The 15,522-nt window shown below is 41.3% G+C and overlaps 1 protein-coding gene across 6 annotated transcripts in view; it reads right to left on the bottom strand.

Annotated features, from left to right (window-relative positions):
* LOC141964007 (contactin-4) overlaps nt 1-15,522 on the bottom strand; it is a 340,757-nt gene that overhangs the window by 36,903 nt on the left and 288,332 nt on the right. For all 6 annotated transcript variants that reach the window (XM_074913777.1, XM_074913772.1, XM_074913774.1 and 3 more), the window contains one exon: nt 5,039-5,166. In XM_074913777.1, the coding sequence (XP_074769878.1) occupies nt 5,039-5,166 (128 nt within the window). The remainder of the gene's footprint in view (nt 1-5,038; nt 5,167-15,522) is intronic.

Genomic DNA, 15,522 nt, shown 5'->3' with positions numbered 1-15,522 from the left:
AAGCCACAAATGACTTGAAGAAACCCTGCACCATGCATTATCAGCCACGTTCAAAACAAAACTTCTGAAACATGCAATAGCAGACAGATGGTCAGTCATTAGAGAGCGATGTCTCTCCACTGGTGCATACCTGTGGAGCTGGAGAACTAAACTCTTTTCACTTCTTTATGGGCAACATAATATTCAGAATCTCTGAAGATGAAAAGATGGTTATTCCTTATCTACTAAGACAATTCATAGTAGTATAAATCCACCCTAGCCCCATGGATATGAGGCGAGCACAGCACATTTTCTGAAGAACGTAGTTCAATACTGATCAAATGATGTCAAAACAGAGACAACCACAGATGGCAAGATGGGCTGGGAAGGCCATTGCATCCCACCAACACTGTTTTTACAGTGCGTGAAGACTGTGTCCACGCCGATTGGCACATCGCTGTCCCTGAACCATGAGCCCAGCTACTTTGAAGGGACTACAATAACACAGTAAAAATTGCAGGTTTAAAGGCAATAACATTTGAAGTCTTTGAAAAGTTACCTGATAATGGACCTGAATTTGCAGTATTTAATCAATCGTTTCAATTTTAAATGCAATACACCAATTCAACATTCACACAAAGGAATAGGCTTGGAATGGAAAATATGCAATTTTATAAAAGATAATTTGGATCACTGTGCTGGACAAAATCAAAACTATCAGTCTATTCAAGTGTGAGGAAAAAATAACCTACTGACATTATCTTTGTATTCTTTTTCTGCTGAAGTGCTATGGATACCAGTGAACAAAAGTTCTCTTGCTTTTACAGCCTTAAGCCCTCCCATGGTAGCGCAAACGAGACAAGCTAATGGCAGTAGGGAAATGTTAAAGGTGCATCATAATGAAACAGGCAAATAAAGTCACTGGAACTTGCCCTTGTCTGAGATGCAGCAATGTGACTGGAATTGCTGTACTTCCCAACAAGAACAAACACTTACAGACTCTACCAAGCATTCATACACTGCTTCTGTCCATTAGACCACAGAGATAAGGGGACTGGAAAGGACTGGGTTATCCTGGTCTGCAATCAAAGCAACCGGATAATAAGTGGTACAAAAAGCTGTTTCTGGCAGGATGGAATGCTTTGAAACCCAAGAGCATCTCTGCTGCAGGACAATCCCTGCCACATGGCTCCTCCGAGGCCGGTTCCCTAACGCACAACTCCCAGTACCCAGGCAGCAGCACCCCGCTTGCCACAGCTCAGCTGCCGGAGCGTGACACGTCGCTGCTGCCTCCTTGGGAATTACAAAGGACCCCAGCACGAAGCTACAGGCTGCAGAGTCAAGCTGAATGATTAGATTTCTATATATTTTTTTATAAAAAATTATATAAATATATATTTATAGCTCAGTACACAGCCAAAAGGAAAGTAGATGTTTGAGAAGCAGCCACACATGTGTACAGTGGGTGCCATGATCCATTCACCCCCATTACAAAAGCAAAGCTGGCCACAGGCTCATCAAGATATTCAGTGTGTCTGCTGGGAAACAAGCTGCATGACAAGGATTTTCTCATCCTGTGAAAGAACTGGTGGTGATACACTATTACCGTCTGCATTCCTGTCATGAGCTTGTTTTTGCTGCTTCTTCCATACCTAATGCTGCCAGAGAAATTTCACTTGGGTCTTAGTCACTGCACAAGCTGGGATGTTAGCGCCAGGAGCCTCTCCTTGCACTTCTGATATTCAGAGCTTTTATTGCAATGTCCTGAAATTATTTTCCTATTTCAGAGCTGCTGCAATATTAGCCAATTTATACCACTCCATTAAATAAAAATAAACTCATGTTGTACAGTCTACACCTGTTTACACCATTTGTCAATTAATCTCCCAGTACTGTGAAAGTCTAGTCTTTTTGTGTGTTGGGTGAATTGCACATTTAGCCAAAGTACAAGAAAAATAGAAAAAGAAAATGGAAAATTAATATTTATATACTACATGTAAACACATACCATGTTTTACATAGCTCTGAACACTGTCTGTGGGATTCTTCTCTATCCTTACAAATTCAATCCTGCTTTTTAATTTAAAGGTCAAACTGTACATGCAAGTTTGCAAGATTTCAGGTCTCGGAGGCCAGAGCAGATCTCATTTAGCAACAACCAACAGAACAAACAGAAACCACAATCTCCCTGGTTCGGAAAACCACCAAGGTTCACCAGTTCTGACAACAGCATGTTAATAGACAGCCCTATGGGCACCCGTCAGAATTTCGTATTTTTTAGGCTGTCTACTCATGCATAATATGAATATTTATTCATCCCTCTTTGGTTGTTTGCCAGAGATTTATTTTAAGCTCCTTGGTTCTGGTGTAACAGATATTCTCCTCCTTCCACCCTTGCCTACGCTGTCTTTGACACTGTTGGCATCTCTCCCTGAGAGAGAAAGAAAATTGAAATAAAAAAAAAAAAAAAAGAGAACCTGAAATGTTAATGGAAGAACACAGGAAGGTTAAAAAAAATGTCTTTTGACCTTCCCAGTTTTTTACTTGATGACATAAGATGAGTTAGAAAAGAATATAAGCATATCTTAAGGTCAAAAAACTCATCAGCTGATAAATTAGTCTTTTTGAACACCACAAAACTGAGTTAAAATAAGGTATTCAGTCATATTTCTGTCAAAACTTGCCAGTGTTTTACTTAGGGCAGAGAAACTCAAGCATTTCAGTATAAAATACAGTATTTTACAGTTCATTTGGAGTTCAGAATAGTTTCTGCTCTTTATACTTTTTATGGGATAGACTGAAATTGCATTTCTCAGTTTGCTGTTAATATCCACATCTTGGGCTTAAGAGTTTATTCTCTGCTTCATGCACATGTGTTGCTCCCATTAATGCTAATGGAATCGAGTTAAAATGGAGCACTGAGAGAGAAAAAAGTACTTGCTAATCCTTTAGAACCTTACTGCAAAGAAAAGTGATTTGTAAACCATGTGAACCCAAAGATCAGGTAAAACAGCTGCTGCCTATTGTGCTTGGAGTTACGGGCTATTCCTTGGGTACTACAAGGAAGAAAGGATAAGCCACAAACTACAGAAGCATGACTCTTCAATAACAGAAATAAAACACAGTCCTATTTTCAACAATTGGCTTTTTCACGGTGGTACAAGTGGCCCCTGAACTGCAGACCCCAATTCAACCCCCTTAGTTCCTTTCAGCACTCGGAAAACCAGGATGACCTCAGCTGTGCCCAGCCGCAGATGAAGAGCCGGTGCCTCCTGCCGTGAGCACAGGCCACCTCCTGTAGTCCCTAGGGAAGGGCGTTTGGGCTGTGTTTACCATTTTGCTCTCCAGTTTTGCTCTGGGGCAGACAGTAGCCGATCGACCCTTTTAATAATAGACCAGGTCTTCTTTGTGTTTGTGTTCCCTGAGCAGTGCTTTCCTAGATGTTTGCTGTGGGTGCCTCCTTCGGACAACACAGATGAAGAAAAGACAGAGCTCATACAGAGATGTAATGCTGATCCTCACTTGTCTCTACTTTTGTTTGCAGGGACCAACACAGGCATGGGCAAATGCCATAGAAATGATTCAAAACAACCCCAAGCCTGAATAACTCTTGGTGTCAATATGTTCCCCTACGGGTTCCTTTTATAACGGCCACCTGGAGAAGGTATGAAGGGACAACACGGCCCCCCACCCTGGGGCTGCACTGTCGGCCCCTGGGCCTGAGGGAAGTGGAAAGGTCAAGTGCTATGAAGCGCAACCCCAGAAACATCCCATCTAACTATCACTGGATAGCTAGGGTAGAGACAAATGCTTTGCTCTGAGAAAATGTACCATTGTCACCGGCCGTTTGTTAGAGGGGCTCACCAGCTTTATCACCACTTGCTTGATCCTGACTTTGCTTGCTGAAATGGGCTCCAACTATAAAAACCATGGATTAAAGCTTGCATTGAAACATTTTAAAGTATTCCCTATATACCATAAAAATAATTGATGGAGAGGGCCTCTAACTGAATACTATCCATCAATGTCAATATATGGGAGAATTAAAACTGACAGCATTAGAGCTTTGTGATTGATTTATTACTTTGTAATCAATTTTTCCTGATTTGTTATCCTATATAGGTCTTTCCCCAATTAAGAAGGAACTGGAGAGTGATTATAGGTGTAATAATCTATATATCAATTGTCCATAATAATTCATCAGATATCAGACTACTCATAAGCAGGCCAAAAAGATATTTGTCAGTGTCTCTCATTATCTATCAAACAACTACTTTAAATATTTTTGTCAAATGTTATAACTTTTTTTAAAAAAAAAAAATATTTGACAGAAAAATTGTGAACACACACGAATAAACACTTTGAAATCATGAAATGCAGAAATTCAGCCCTGGATAAGAAATAATGAAATTCAACCAGAGTTTGTGCACCTTTTAAAAAAATATGACATTGAATACAAGGGTGAAACTCTTGTATCATTCTGCTACAAGACAAGATGTATCAAGGAGTTCAGAAGTTCTTTAAAAAGATGGTGGAAGTTCAAGACTGACAAGAATAAAGTTAAACTAGGTAAGACATGTTTGTAAAGGACACCACCTAATCTCAGCATGCTGAGAGCAACATTTCTCCACAGGCATGCCATGGCTTTATGCAAAACTGAATCTTATGACAAAGCTGACTGCAGCGACAGCAAGTATTTCTCAAGCATGATTACTGACCATTGCTAGAAACAAGTCATACAATGATACAGACCACAGACCAGGCTTTGTGTTACAACTCCCCTATCATTTGAAGTATAATTTTAAACTATGTGCGAAAACAAATGCATTAACTTGCTGTAAGCACCATCAGTCAGTGCGACCACAGACACCCTTGCTGTTAATGTTGTCTCCAACCCACGAGGCTCATCAGGTTTCTGAGATGCAAAAGACACTTCAATCCCCCAGAATCCACTTGCATTACAATCAAAGGGGAAAGGTGTAACATTCATGGGGCTGCTTAGTATGCTCTCGGGTACTAAAATGGAGTATCAGTCATATGTGATAAAAATTGCAACTACCTTTCACAACCAAGCTGCCCGTGCTGCTTGCTGTCCCAAAGTGGTTTGTGGCCACGCAGGTGTAACTTCCCGCATCGGATTTGGTGACGTTGACAATCCGGAGGCTTCCATCGTCCAAAACAGTGATTCTGCAAAGAGAGCAGACACAAAAGTTTTATTCTTTTAAGTCAACAAAAAACTCTTTCAAGTCTGCATTAATTATTGATGGTTTGAACAACAGGCAGTCCATTGCCTGTTACAGAGGGAGTTCAGCTAACAAAAATCTCCCAGGACACAATTCATAAATACTGAATACATAACTTACATGAGTTTTCTGTGTCTTTACTTGAGGGCAACTTAAATTTACACAACAGTAACTTGTGTAGGTTTTACACGCATCTGTACTTTGATATTCAGCACTCACCATGACAACCCTTGTAACCTGTGGTACACAGGCTACATCTAAAAATCTCCACACTCACTGCTTAACAACGTAAAAGGTTTTTCTAAACAGATGCAGTGAAGCAGGGGTTTCATTGCTGCTTTTGTCAAGAAGGCTGATGGCTTTTCAGCACGGGTACCACACTGCCAAGCTTCCCCTCCGTGCTCTCCACTCCTCCGCCTGCAGCATAACTCAGCCCGCAGGGCTTATCTGCAGTTGTGTTTGCAGGTGAAAATAAAATAAATCCTATTTCATGCCCATCCTCTTCTCACATACGTCGTCCTCATTAAAATGGTGTTATCTGAAGAGCTACACATCTCTCGGAGGGCAGGAGGCAGGCAGGATGGCATGTTAATTCCTGAGGTGATCCCTGGCCCCTCCTCTTGCACAAGGGCTGCACTTCAGGCTTGCCTTGTTCCACAATTACCTTTGTCTTCTGCTCCATTTTCTTCTGCTCTGCTTTAAGTCAATGAAAACAGAAAACCTGATCCTGCCCAGTAAATCCCATCAAAACATGAATGACTTGTGCCTTGCGGAGACATAATCTAAAGAGACTCCAGAAAAACCTTCCCCCCCAGCCAAACATCACCTCTTTTAGCAAAATACTTGGTTGTCTGCTCAGTATCATGTCTTGCAGCAATCTGTTTTCTCCCCTTCAGCTACTTTCAGCCCTGCATTGAAAATCTTGTATTAATTCCTGCCTTCTCCTGCTCAATTATTTCTCAATTTAACTAATTTGAAAGAAAATGAAGAAGCCTTCCTGCATCCTTAATGCCAGTCAAGCTCTGCGCAACTGGAGTGAGAAATTCTGAGGAGAGAAATTTAGCAAACAATACCTGCACCATTGCAGAAGTGCTCAGAAGACACTTCCCACCTGAGGAGGGTTTAAGAAACAGACTGCACGAATTGGCACGAACCTTTTCTTGCAGCCATGGGGCAGCACTGAGGCAGCTGAATAAAGTACCGCCATGAGACAAGGCATGAATAGAAGTGCAAAGGACATCTGCCCACGCCACTGTGGGGCTTCCCAAGCTCCTGCCAGCTGCAGCCACTGGGCTGAACACAGTCCCCAGTAAGACTTGGAAGACAACGTGTCACCTAAGGGAGCTGGTGTGGGTGCCTTTTGTCTTGCTGTGCTCTCTTGATGGGCACGCATGGGCTTCCCAGTCCACATGCATAGAGCTCCTTCGAAAAATGGGGCAGTTTGAGAGTCTTTACAATGACGATACTGAGTGAGGAGGAAGAAGATGGCGCAAGATGCTCGGACAACAGCCACCAAATCTCCGTCCTGGGTAACCTCTCCCTGACCTGCTCTTGCAGCAGTACAACATGCAAGCCAGCTGGCAAAGACCAGGGACAGAGGTTATGTTTCACACATCAATAGCAGTGATATTAATAGAAGTTTCTCAACTGGCTTATAGGTCTCCAAATTGTTGCAGTCAGTAACATTCACTACTGTAATTTATTTTTGCAGGAGTCCAGTGCCATATATTTGCTTCTGTAGCAGTTGCTCCAGCTCAATAATTGGAAGAGAGTAGTATATAGCTACTTGTCTCTTATCTTCACTACTATGTTGGCACAAATCAATGCACATATTACATTAAATGTGCACTGGAGCACAGGACTTGCCACTCTGGTCTCCAGTGCAGGAGCCTGGACAGGAGCAGCACCAGGAGCTCCCAAGGAATTATTTACTGCTGTTATCAGTTTCAGCTCTTTGGAAACAATAGTGCCTTTCTCAAAGCTGAAGGTGCCCTTGGCATGCATTAAAATTCAAATCAATATAAACAACTGAACAAGCTCAGCAATATGCTCCAGCTCAAGAAGGACCAGTCCGCTCCAGCATTGCCCCCGCCAGGCTCTGCACTCACTCTCTCAGCATTTTTGCCATCCCAAGAAATCCAGAAAAGTGTCATGTTTTAGACTATTTCTGGACAGTTGAGATTTTATTTTTATGCATGCTTTATTTTTAGCCATATAGCTGAAAACTGTTTACTGGACAATCTCTTCCATAGATCATTTTAGTTGTATCTGTTGATGAAGCCAGCTTTAATTTCAAATTCTAATGCCTTTTCTGTCTCTTTCTCATGCTACTTGTTTCCTTTTAAGTCATCTTTATTCCCAACGTAAAACTAGTTTGTAGTTAATGTGGACTGGATCACTCTAGAGACAACCTTTGGATGAGGACAGTTGATCCACCACTGGCTTTGGCCAGTCATCTCAGGGAGCTAGTGCTGTCTTTATTTTCTTCCATTTCTAAGCTGAAAGCTGTCTGGCTTTAAAATTTTAGCACACAGGCATCCTTCAACTCTGGTAACACACTGCAAAGAGTACAGGTGGGACTTGCACCGAGTTCTTCAAACCCATTCCCCTGAGAATCACTGGGCATGTTTAATTCTCATCTGGTAACTATGTAATTCCCTGCACACTCCTGTAAACGACCAGCATTAAAACTGACAAATAATTGTGCAAGTTAACTGAAATTTTTTAAAATAAATCAGACCATTAAAACCTCACTGTGACTCATTGATTAGGAGGCCTTATGGTTATGTGACTCTTTTTGCTGAAGGTGCTTTTCTACACTGAATGTTTTGTCCTCTAATTTGAATCCAATGTGTTAGAAGTTAACAAGTAATTATTTTAGCACTTTGAAATTTGTTACAGTTAGTTGAGAAAGTAGGAAGGACTTTCACTGCTTTTGCTAATTCACAAATTTTCTTTGCAGACATATCTGCATTAAACGAGAGGAGAGACTCATTTCAGGCCACTGAGGGTTCTCAAACTGCTAATTGGCTTGAAAGCAAACACCCCTTCATCAACTGCTTTTAGCAGTTTGGTTGAAAAAGTTCTTTTAAGACCAAAGTTCAAATTAAATGAAGCACTGTTCAGTACACTTTCTTCCTCTTCCGAAATACACCCCCAATAATAAGATGCCTAGGAAGGCATAAAAATAAACTACATTTCAGATAACACACATTACTTTACAACAAAGTGTTGGTTGCTGAGTATGCATCACTTTAAACCATTACAAACTCAAAAAATGAGCTACTGACTTGCTATTGAATGTTCTGGGTTCCCTGACACTACTAACCACAACAGTGGTAACAACTAAAAATATAAATCTCTTCTTGTGCAGCTTAATGCAACTGTGTTACTGATAACCTGGTTCATGGTCACTGCTAATATCAGAGAAAAATCAAAGATAAAAACATCCATTTGAGAAAAAAGATGGCAATAAGATAGTTTAGCATCCTTATATAAAGAAAGCTCATATATTTTAAACATAGCATTTTTAAGAGAGAATCTGTTGGTCTGTGGTTGTCAACTGGAGACTTCACATCCACAGAGAGCAGAGACACATCTGAAATTAGGAGATAAAAGGATTGTTTGCTTCCTAAACTGAAGCTTTGGGTTCTACCCCAGGAAGAGCTGACCTTGTCAGTGTTTTGATCAAAGCTCTTCTGGGGACAAAGGACCTTTAAAAATGCTGAAAGCATTCCTCCATAGCCTTCCTTGCCCAATGTTTTTTTTTCTTTTTTTGCCACTGCAGCAGCAAATTTAAAAAGTTGCAGGCTGAGCACTTTGCATTACCCTGAAGAAGCTTTTTCCTAAGTCGATCAGCACAGCCTCCATAGCAGCTTCTTGTTGACACTGCATGCCTGACAAATGCACATGCCCTGTGCCAGCTTGGCAGGAATGGAAACATCTTAAGGCATTTGGCTATCTGGTTGGGGTGAACCCTGAAAAGTACACGAAGGAGAAAGATGCATCTTTATGGATGAAAAATTTCTAAGTGTCTGCTACAGCTGCAGCACTCTGCTATTCAAAGACACCTATGCTATGTAGAAAGGACCCACCTTGGCATCATGGACACATCAGCATGGCCAACCAGTACAGCAATACTAACTTGCCCAGTGTCTCCAGCAGCTGCTGGGAATGGATGGAAGAGGTCAGGCAGACCTGGAGCAGTATGAGGAAAAATAGCAGTGCGTAATCATTTTGGTCTGATCTCTTAGTGCTTATTTTTTCAGCTCATGATATATCTGCCATATCTGTTAAGTCACCCATCAGCAGGTTATGTTGCCTCTGACCCCAAATCAAGAACAATAGATCTGACATGGGTAGCTCATCACAGCATTCCCCACTGCTGGGCAGGATTCCCAGGAGCCGATAATTATTTCTCAGTCAGTAATATATGCATTTAAAGATAGAATATGTCCTGTTGAGTTCAGTAGGAGTTTTATCACTGACTTTGTGAAAACGAGATCAAGCCCTTATTTGGAATATAAACCATGACTGAAAACTGCAAAACTCCCAGAGCACATCATAAAACTGAGTATCAGTAATTACCTCTAGCCCAGCTCCAAGGAAATCTGACCTTTGGGTGTCTGACTGCATCACTTGAATCTACCAAAACAAGCCTACGACCTGCTGCTCAGCTTTGCCCTCATGCTTTGACAGAATGTTTGCTTAAAAATCCCAGGCTTATAATATCTACTGTAACATCTTGTTCTGTTATTTAATTAAAAGAAAATCTATGCACGTCCAGGAACCAAATACATCAGCACTGCAGAGCCAGGGGTTGTTCAGCCTCACCTGCACCTTGCAGTCACCCAGCGAAAGCCTTTGCAGGGATGAGTAGCAGGTCCATGTGCTAACCTTTTCACTGCGAATTATTTTCTAACTCACAAAGCCCACACATCACCAACAGAAAACCTGCACCAGACAGATGATACTGCAGGTATCCCTCAATATATTCTTCTCAGCTTGCCCTCTATTTTTCTGTTCAGCAGATGGAAACACGTGGAATATGAATGGACTACAAATGCAGTGCACATGGCAGGCTGCGTGTGCAATGGTAAGGGTTATCTTCCCGAGGGATGCAGCACGCGGGCGGACAGCACAACTACGGGCCTGCAGATTAGAGCTCCAATGTTTCTTTGGAGCAAAGTGCTCATAATTATAAAGGGACATTCCTTTTTTCCCCTCTCAAATGGTTTTATTAGCACTGCTGCAATGAAATAAGGTATGTTGTTTCTTATCTGCTAATTTTAACATTTTAATTTACAAAATACAAGCGTAACTACACTTGCTTTCACTGTTGATTAAACGCATGCATCCAAAATATTTCATGCTTAGCCAACTGAATATTTTAATTTTTTTTCCCCCAGGAAACAATGCTTTGGATGTCCGATCTTTTTTCTATTACAGGGAGAAAAGATGTCTTAGAGCAAGCATTTAAATGAATGTCAGTTGGAAGAAACACACACTGAGTGCAATTTGAGATAAAACTACCATTGATCCCTTCATGTACAGCCTTTGTGGCAGTGGTTGACGTGGCTATTGAAAAGAGACTGCGGTGCCAGAGTTCTTCTAAGAGATAATCCGTCTTCTCAGAGAGGATTTAGGTTAAATGTACCTGTGAAAAACAGTGTATTTCAGCCGACATGATGAATGGCCTATTGTCCATCCTTCAGAACCTTGCTTGGGCTGGGGGGGTTGGAAGCAGAGGTAGAAAGCAAAAGCATGAGACAGACCAGACTGCAATCTCAGCAGTGTATTTGCTTTTTCTCATAGTTCATAGGCAGGAATATCTACAGCATTTTTTAGCCTAACAGCAACTTTGCTTCACGCCACTAATCTACTTCAAATGTAAATGATTCCAGGCAATTACATTATTTATCAAATTATTTCTATTTCTATTGCATGTCTTTGTAGCAGGTTATTACCTTTTTAATAATGCTTCCCATGCAATGAGGCAGAGATTGGGATTATTAAAATGATCTTATAAATGCAGTATTGGCCATTGGGCTATTTCAGGAAAACACAGTGTAACTTAGAAATACTCACAGGTTTAGTTGAGAGGGAGGACTTACTGCTCAGAACACAGCCCTCCCCAAAATCAGGGACACCGGTCACGAGTACCTGCTCATCACTTGAAGAATGGGCTGGTTCAGAGTATGGTCCACAGCTAATAATTTCTGTGGCCCTGGAATGCTGTCTCCATGTGTGACTACAACCTTCATGTTGCATAAATAACAGTAAGGTCAGAGCTTTCTGCTTCCTAACATTAATCCCCAGTAAAGTATATGCCAAGGTCAAAGCCAATTTCTTGGGGTTGCATTCAACACCCTCGATGGTCCCCAGTGAGCAGGGAGGAGAGGGTGAGGGGAGAGCCCTGACCCTAACCCCCACCCAGTGCCTTGTCACGCCATCTGAGACTGCCCACCCTATAACAATACTGGCCAAAAACGCTCACCATTCCCCCATAAGTGGACAGGGCTTTCCAGGCTTGAGCTTCACCCTCAACGTGTTACCCCAGATGCTTCTTCCCAGGTGCAAAAGGGACAGTGTCCACAAAACCACCAATGTGGGACATCAACATGACCTGAGGGCTATGGTCAGGACAGCAACATGAGCAAGGAAGGGACAAGTCGAATCTGTACCCAACAGCCATTTGGGTAAGTCTGAGTGAAATGCAGGACAACAATGTCTGCTGGATTGGCATTACAGAGGTTTCCATTTCATTATCCACCTAAATTCTATGCATCTGCAACTTCTTGTCTGGGACCTGTTAGTTTTGATTTAGATAACCACCTACAGCTGCTTTGGTACTTATTTGTCTATAACTACCTGTCTTTTCATGGTTCACAGAAAAGCCTGAGCTAATTTAGAGCCTCAGTCAAAGCCCATTTAATTTAGTGCATGTCTTTCTCTTGGTGAAAGCAGGCATTAGATAAGGCCTTCCTCATCCATGACAACTGGCACGTCTCTTAACAGCAAACTCTATAATTAATTTTCAGGTAAGAACTATATTTGCTCAAAATAAAATGAGGTAAAATCCTGTTGCATTGAGCTGAGTAGAGCATTCCCCACAAACTTTCCTGGAGGTGTATTTTAAATGGAGATAAAAGGCCTGAGGATGAAGTGTTTGAACTTCTGAGGTTGTGTGTGACAACTACACGGGGCTGCTGGGGTTTCTGTCATGGGAGTGGTTCTTGATCTGTAAAATACATATATATTTTGTTCAAGGAAAAACACTGGCTGGAGAAGGCCAGTGAAGGAGGAACATCACCTTTGTAGCATTTTTACTAGTAGATCTGAGTCATGAATAACACCAGGAGGTTTACTGCTAAATTACAGCAACTGTGACTTGTCTAAACATCTATGGTGCCCAGAATTTGGGTTTGTTTGGCATTTTCTGTGTTTTGGGACTACAATAGAAAAGCACAAAAAATTAAAATGAATCTTTTGGAAGGTCTTCCTAGGAAGAACACGAACCTTACTGCATTGAAAAATACAGAGTACTACACTTCTTTCTTTTCCTTATTAATTCTCAATATTGATTTTCAAGAAAATACTAAGAACACTTCTTCCAGAGATGTGAACTGTTGTGTGTAAATGTGTTTTCATTTTAGGCTATTTATTTACGGGCTTGCTAAGTATGAAGAATTAAAGGTGAGGAGAGTATAAATTGCAATTCTTCCAGATTATTTAAAAAATTTGTAAATGTTATTCTAAAGAAATAGGGGCCACTTTGGCAACATCAAACAACATAACTCCACTGAATTCAGTATCAGCTTAAACCAGTCACGGATCTTGCATCCTAAGTTCTCCCACAATTTTCTTTTTTGTCAAATTGTTTATCTGCAATGATCGAGCAGTCCAAATAAATAATACTGCACCCAGCCTATATTAATATCTATAAACACAAAAGCTGTTCTTTGTCATCATCCTCCCTTTTGTCTGTAGATTTTTAAGACTTGTCTGGAAGTGACAAAACCTCATCCTGAAGGAGTGGGATGGTGGGAGGAAAAGAAGGGAGCATTCACAGCTATTAGACACTTCATGTAAATTGTTTAAAGATGCCTAGAGTCATAATTCAAATATAAAAATATCCCTAGGTTATCTAAGAGGAACAGTTCTCTACAAAATATCTTTCTTAAGGGATGCTGATAATGGGAAGAAACAAATGAAAACCAAACACAAACACTGCTAGGGACCCTGAAGGAAACCAGCAGGCTGTGGTGAATTTCAAATAACAGGAACCTTTTGACTTCTCTCCCTTACCGCTCTTTTTTCATGACGCATGAAATTAAAATAAATACGGTAAGAAAGACCATGTCAAGAAAATAAATATTTGAGGAAGAAGATTTGAGTAAAGCAAAGGAAAGCTAGTTTTTACAGCTTTCATTCCTGAGACAGAAGGCAATGATAATTTGAGCTGTATGGGAAGATTTTGCAAGTCTAGAAGGGTCCAATGGCGCAAAGAGACAAATTTCCATTGAATCTGGTGGGAAATGAAGACTACCCCCCATGTGAAACTGCCCTTTTAACACAGCACTTCAACTTCTCAGTTTATTTTCACAAACTAAGTTGGCTATTTCCCACAAACCGTGAAAGTCACAATGGCACTGTGAAGGATGGGGATGCTCCGCACACGCCCCGGCGGCCCCAGGACTTCTCCCCTGGCTGTTGCTGGTGGTGGTGGAGGGGAAGAGTACACTTTGAAACTGCCCAGTGAGAGGCTAAAACATCCTCTTTATGCACGATGACCCACCCAGAGACACGCTGCTCCCCACAAAGCATTCTCTTGCACTCAGAGGCAAGGCGAATCTTGTGTAGAAAGCAGCTGGTGCTGTGAAGCCACCACTGCATTCAGTCTACCTAATGTTTGGTGAAACATTTGCTGTGCACATTCTTGCAGGGCAGTGACTACAGCCAGAGGCAGGAGATTAAGTGACTTCTCCCAGTCTATAAAGAGGGACAGCGGCAATCCAAGGAATCAAATTTGGAAGTGCAGCCTCCAGTCACCCTCACCAACAACAACTCTACTGATGAGAATAAGCCATCACCCTCTACCTACAGCAAATGCTTCAGAGGTTTGGAGAACATGAGCATTACAGGAACCTCCACTGAAGCTCATAAAAATTATTCTCTTATGAGAAAAAAAATCCGTGCAAGATTTTCTGTGCATCAACTGCTGACACAAACCATTTCTGGAAGCATTTGTGAGATTAGAGCAGAAGCAGTAAATGCATTCACAGCTTATTTGTTCCAGCTGATACCACCCGAACAGAAGCCCAAAGGCATAGTGTTTCCGATATAACACATCTTTTCCTCTGGTTTCAACAAAAAATGCCCATGGTACAAAGATAAATTACCCACTCCACTTGTAATTGACATTAACATAGATTTGCAAGATCCAAAGACACATTTACATCACTTAAAGATGATGTTTAAATAATCATCAAAAATATCAAGATGTCTGGTAGGTTGTCTAAAAAATTCATTAGAAATCCTTTTTTCCCTGTAGACATATAATTATTTCCTTGGATTTTAAGCATGCTTTTCTTAAAGTCTGGCCGTAACTGTAAAATCATTACCTTCTCACTCTTAATCATGGAAATATCCAAGAGAAGAAATATCTGATAATAATTTTTTCCTTCAAAATGCTACAGTCTTACTAAAATCATTATTACTATTTTCTTCAACTGGAGGACAAGTATGAACTACTCATCAATTTCGAATTGCATTTAGGAGACTAATTACAGGCATTTATTTTTGAAAGCGTTGGCTGCAGCTTGCGTTCACAACAGAGAGAAACCTTCCTCACTGCTGGAAGCCAGATCCTGCTGCCTCCAACACAACAGCACTGCAGGGAGGAACTCGCTCTTTCCTGGGGCGTCTTTACAAAGAGGGAGAAATAGTTTGTAGCTGTATACATGGTACCTAGAGATGAATTTAATAATCATAAAGATGAGACACCTCAAGCAGGAAAAGCAGCAGCTGTTTAACAGTACACAGTGAGTGACAGCATTTCTTTTAAGGACGTGTAAACACTGGACACAGTGTGCTTTGGAGGCCTGATGCCTTTGGATGTTTCATCCTCTCCTTTTGCCTGCCTCTGCAAGCAAGACTCTACTTTTGAAATTAATACACAAGCCCCAGGGTAAAAGCCCGTTGGCTTCTCTAGATAACTTAGGTCACTGCGAGTCTGATCAAACCACGGCTTGGTTGTGGTCGCAAGCTTGTTCCAGCAGCAGTGGCAGCAATGATGTCC

The sequence above is a fragment of the Athene noctua genome, chromosome 10 (genome assembly GCF_965140245.1).
Source record: "Athene noctua chromosome 10, bAthNoc1.hap1.1, whole genome shotgun sequence".
In the NCBI taxonomy this organism is placed as follows: Eukaryota; Metazoa; Chordata; class Aves; order Strigiformes; family Strigidae; genus Athene; species Athene noctua.
The sequence above is the reverse complement of the archived record's forward strand: the minus strand, read 5'-3'. Positions and strand labels throughout refer to the sequence as shown.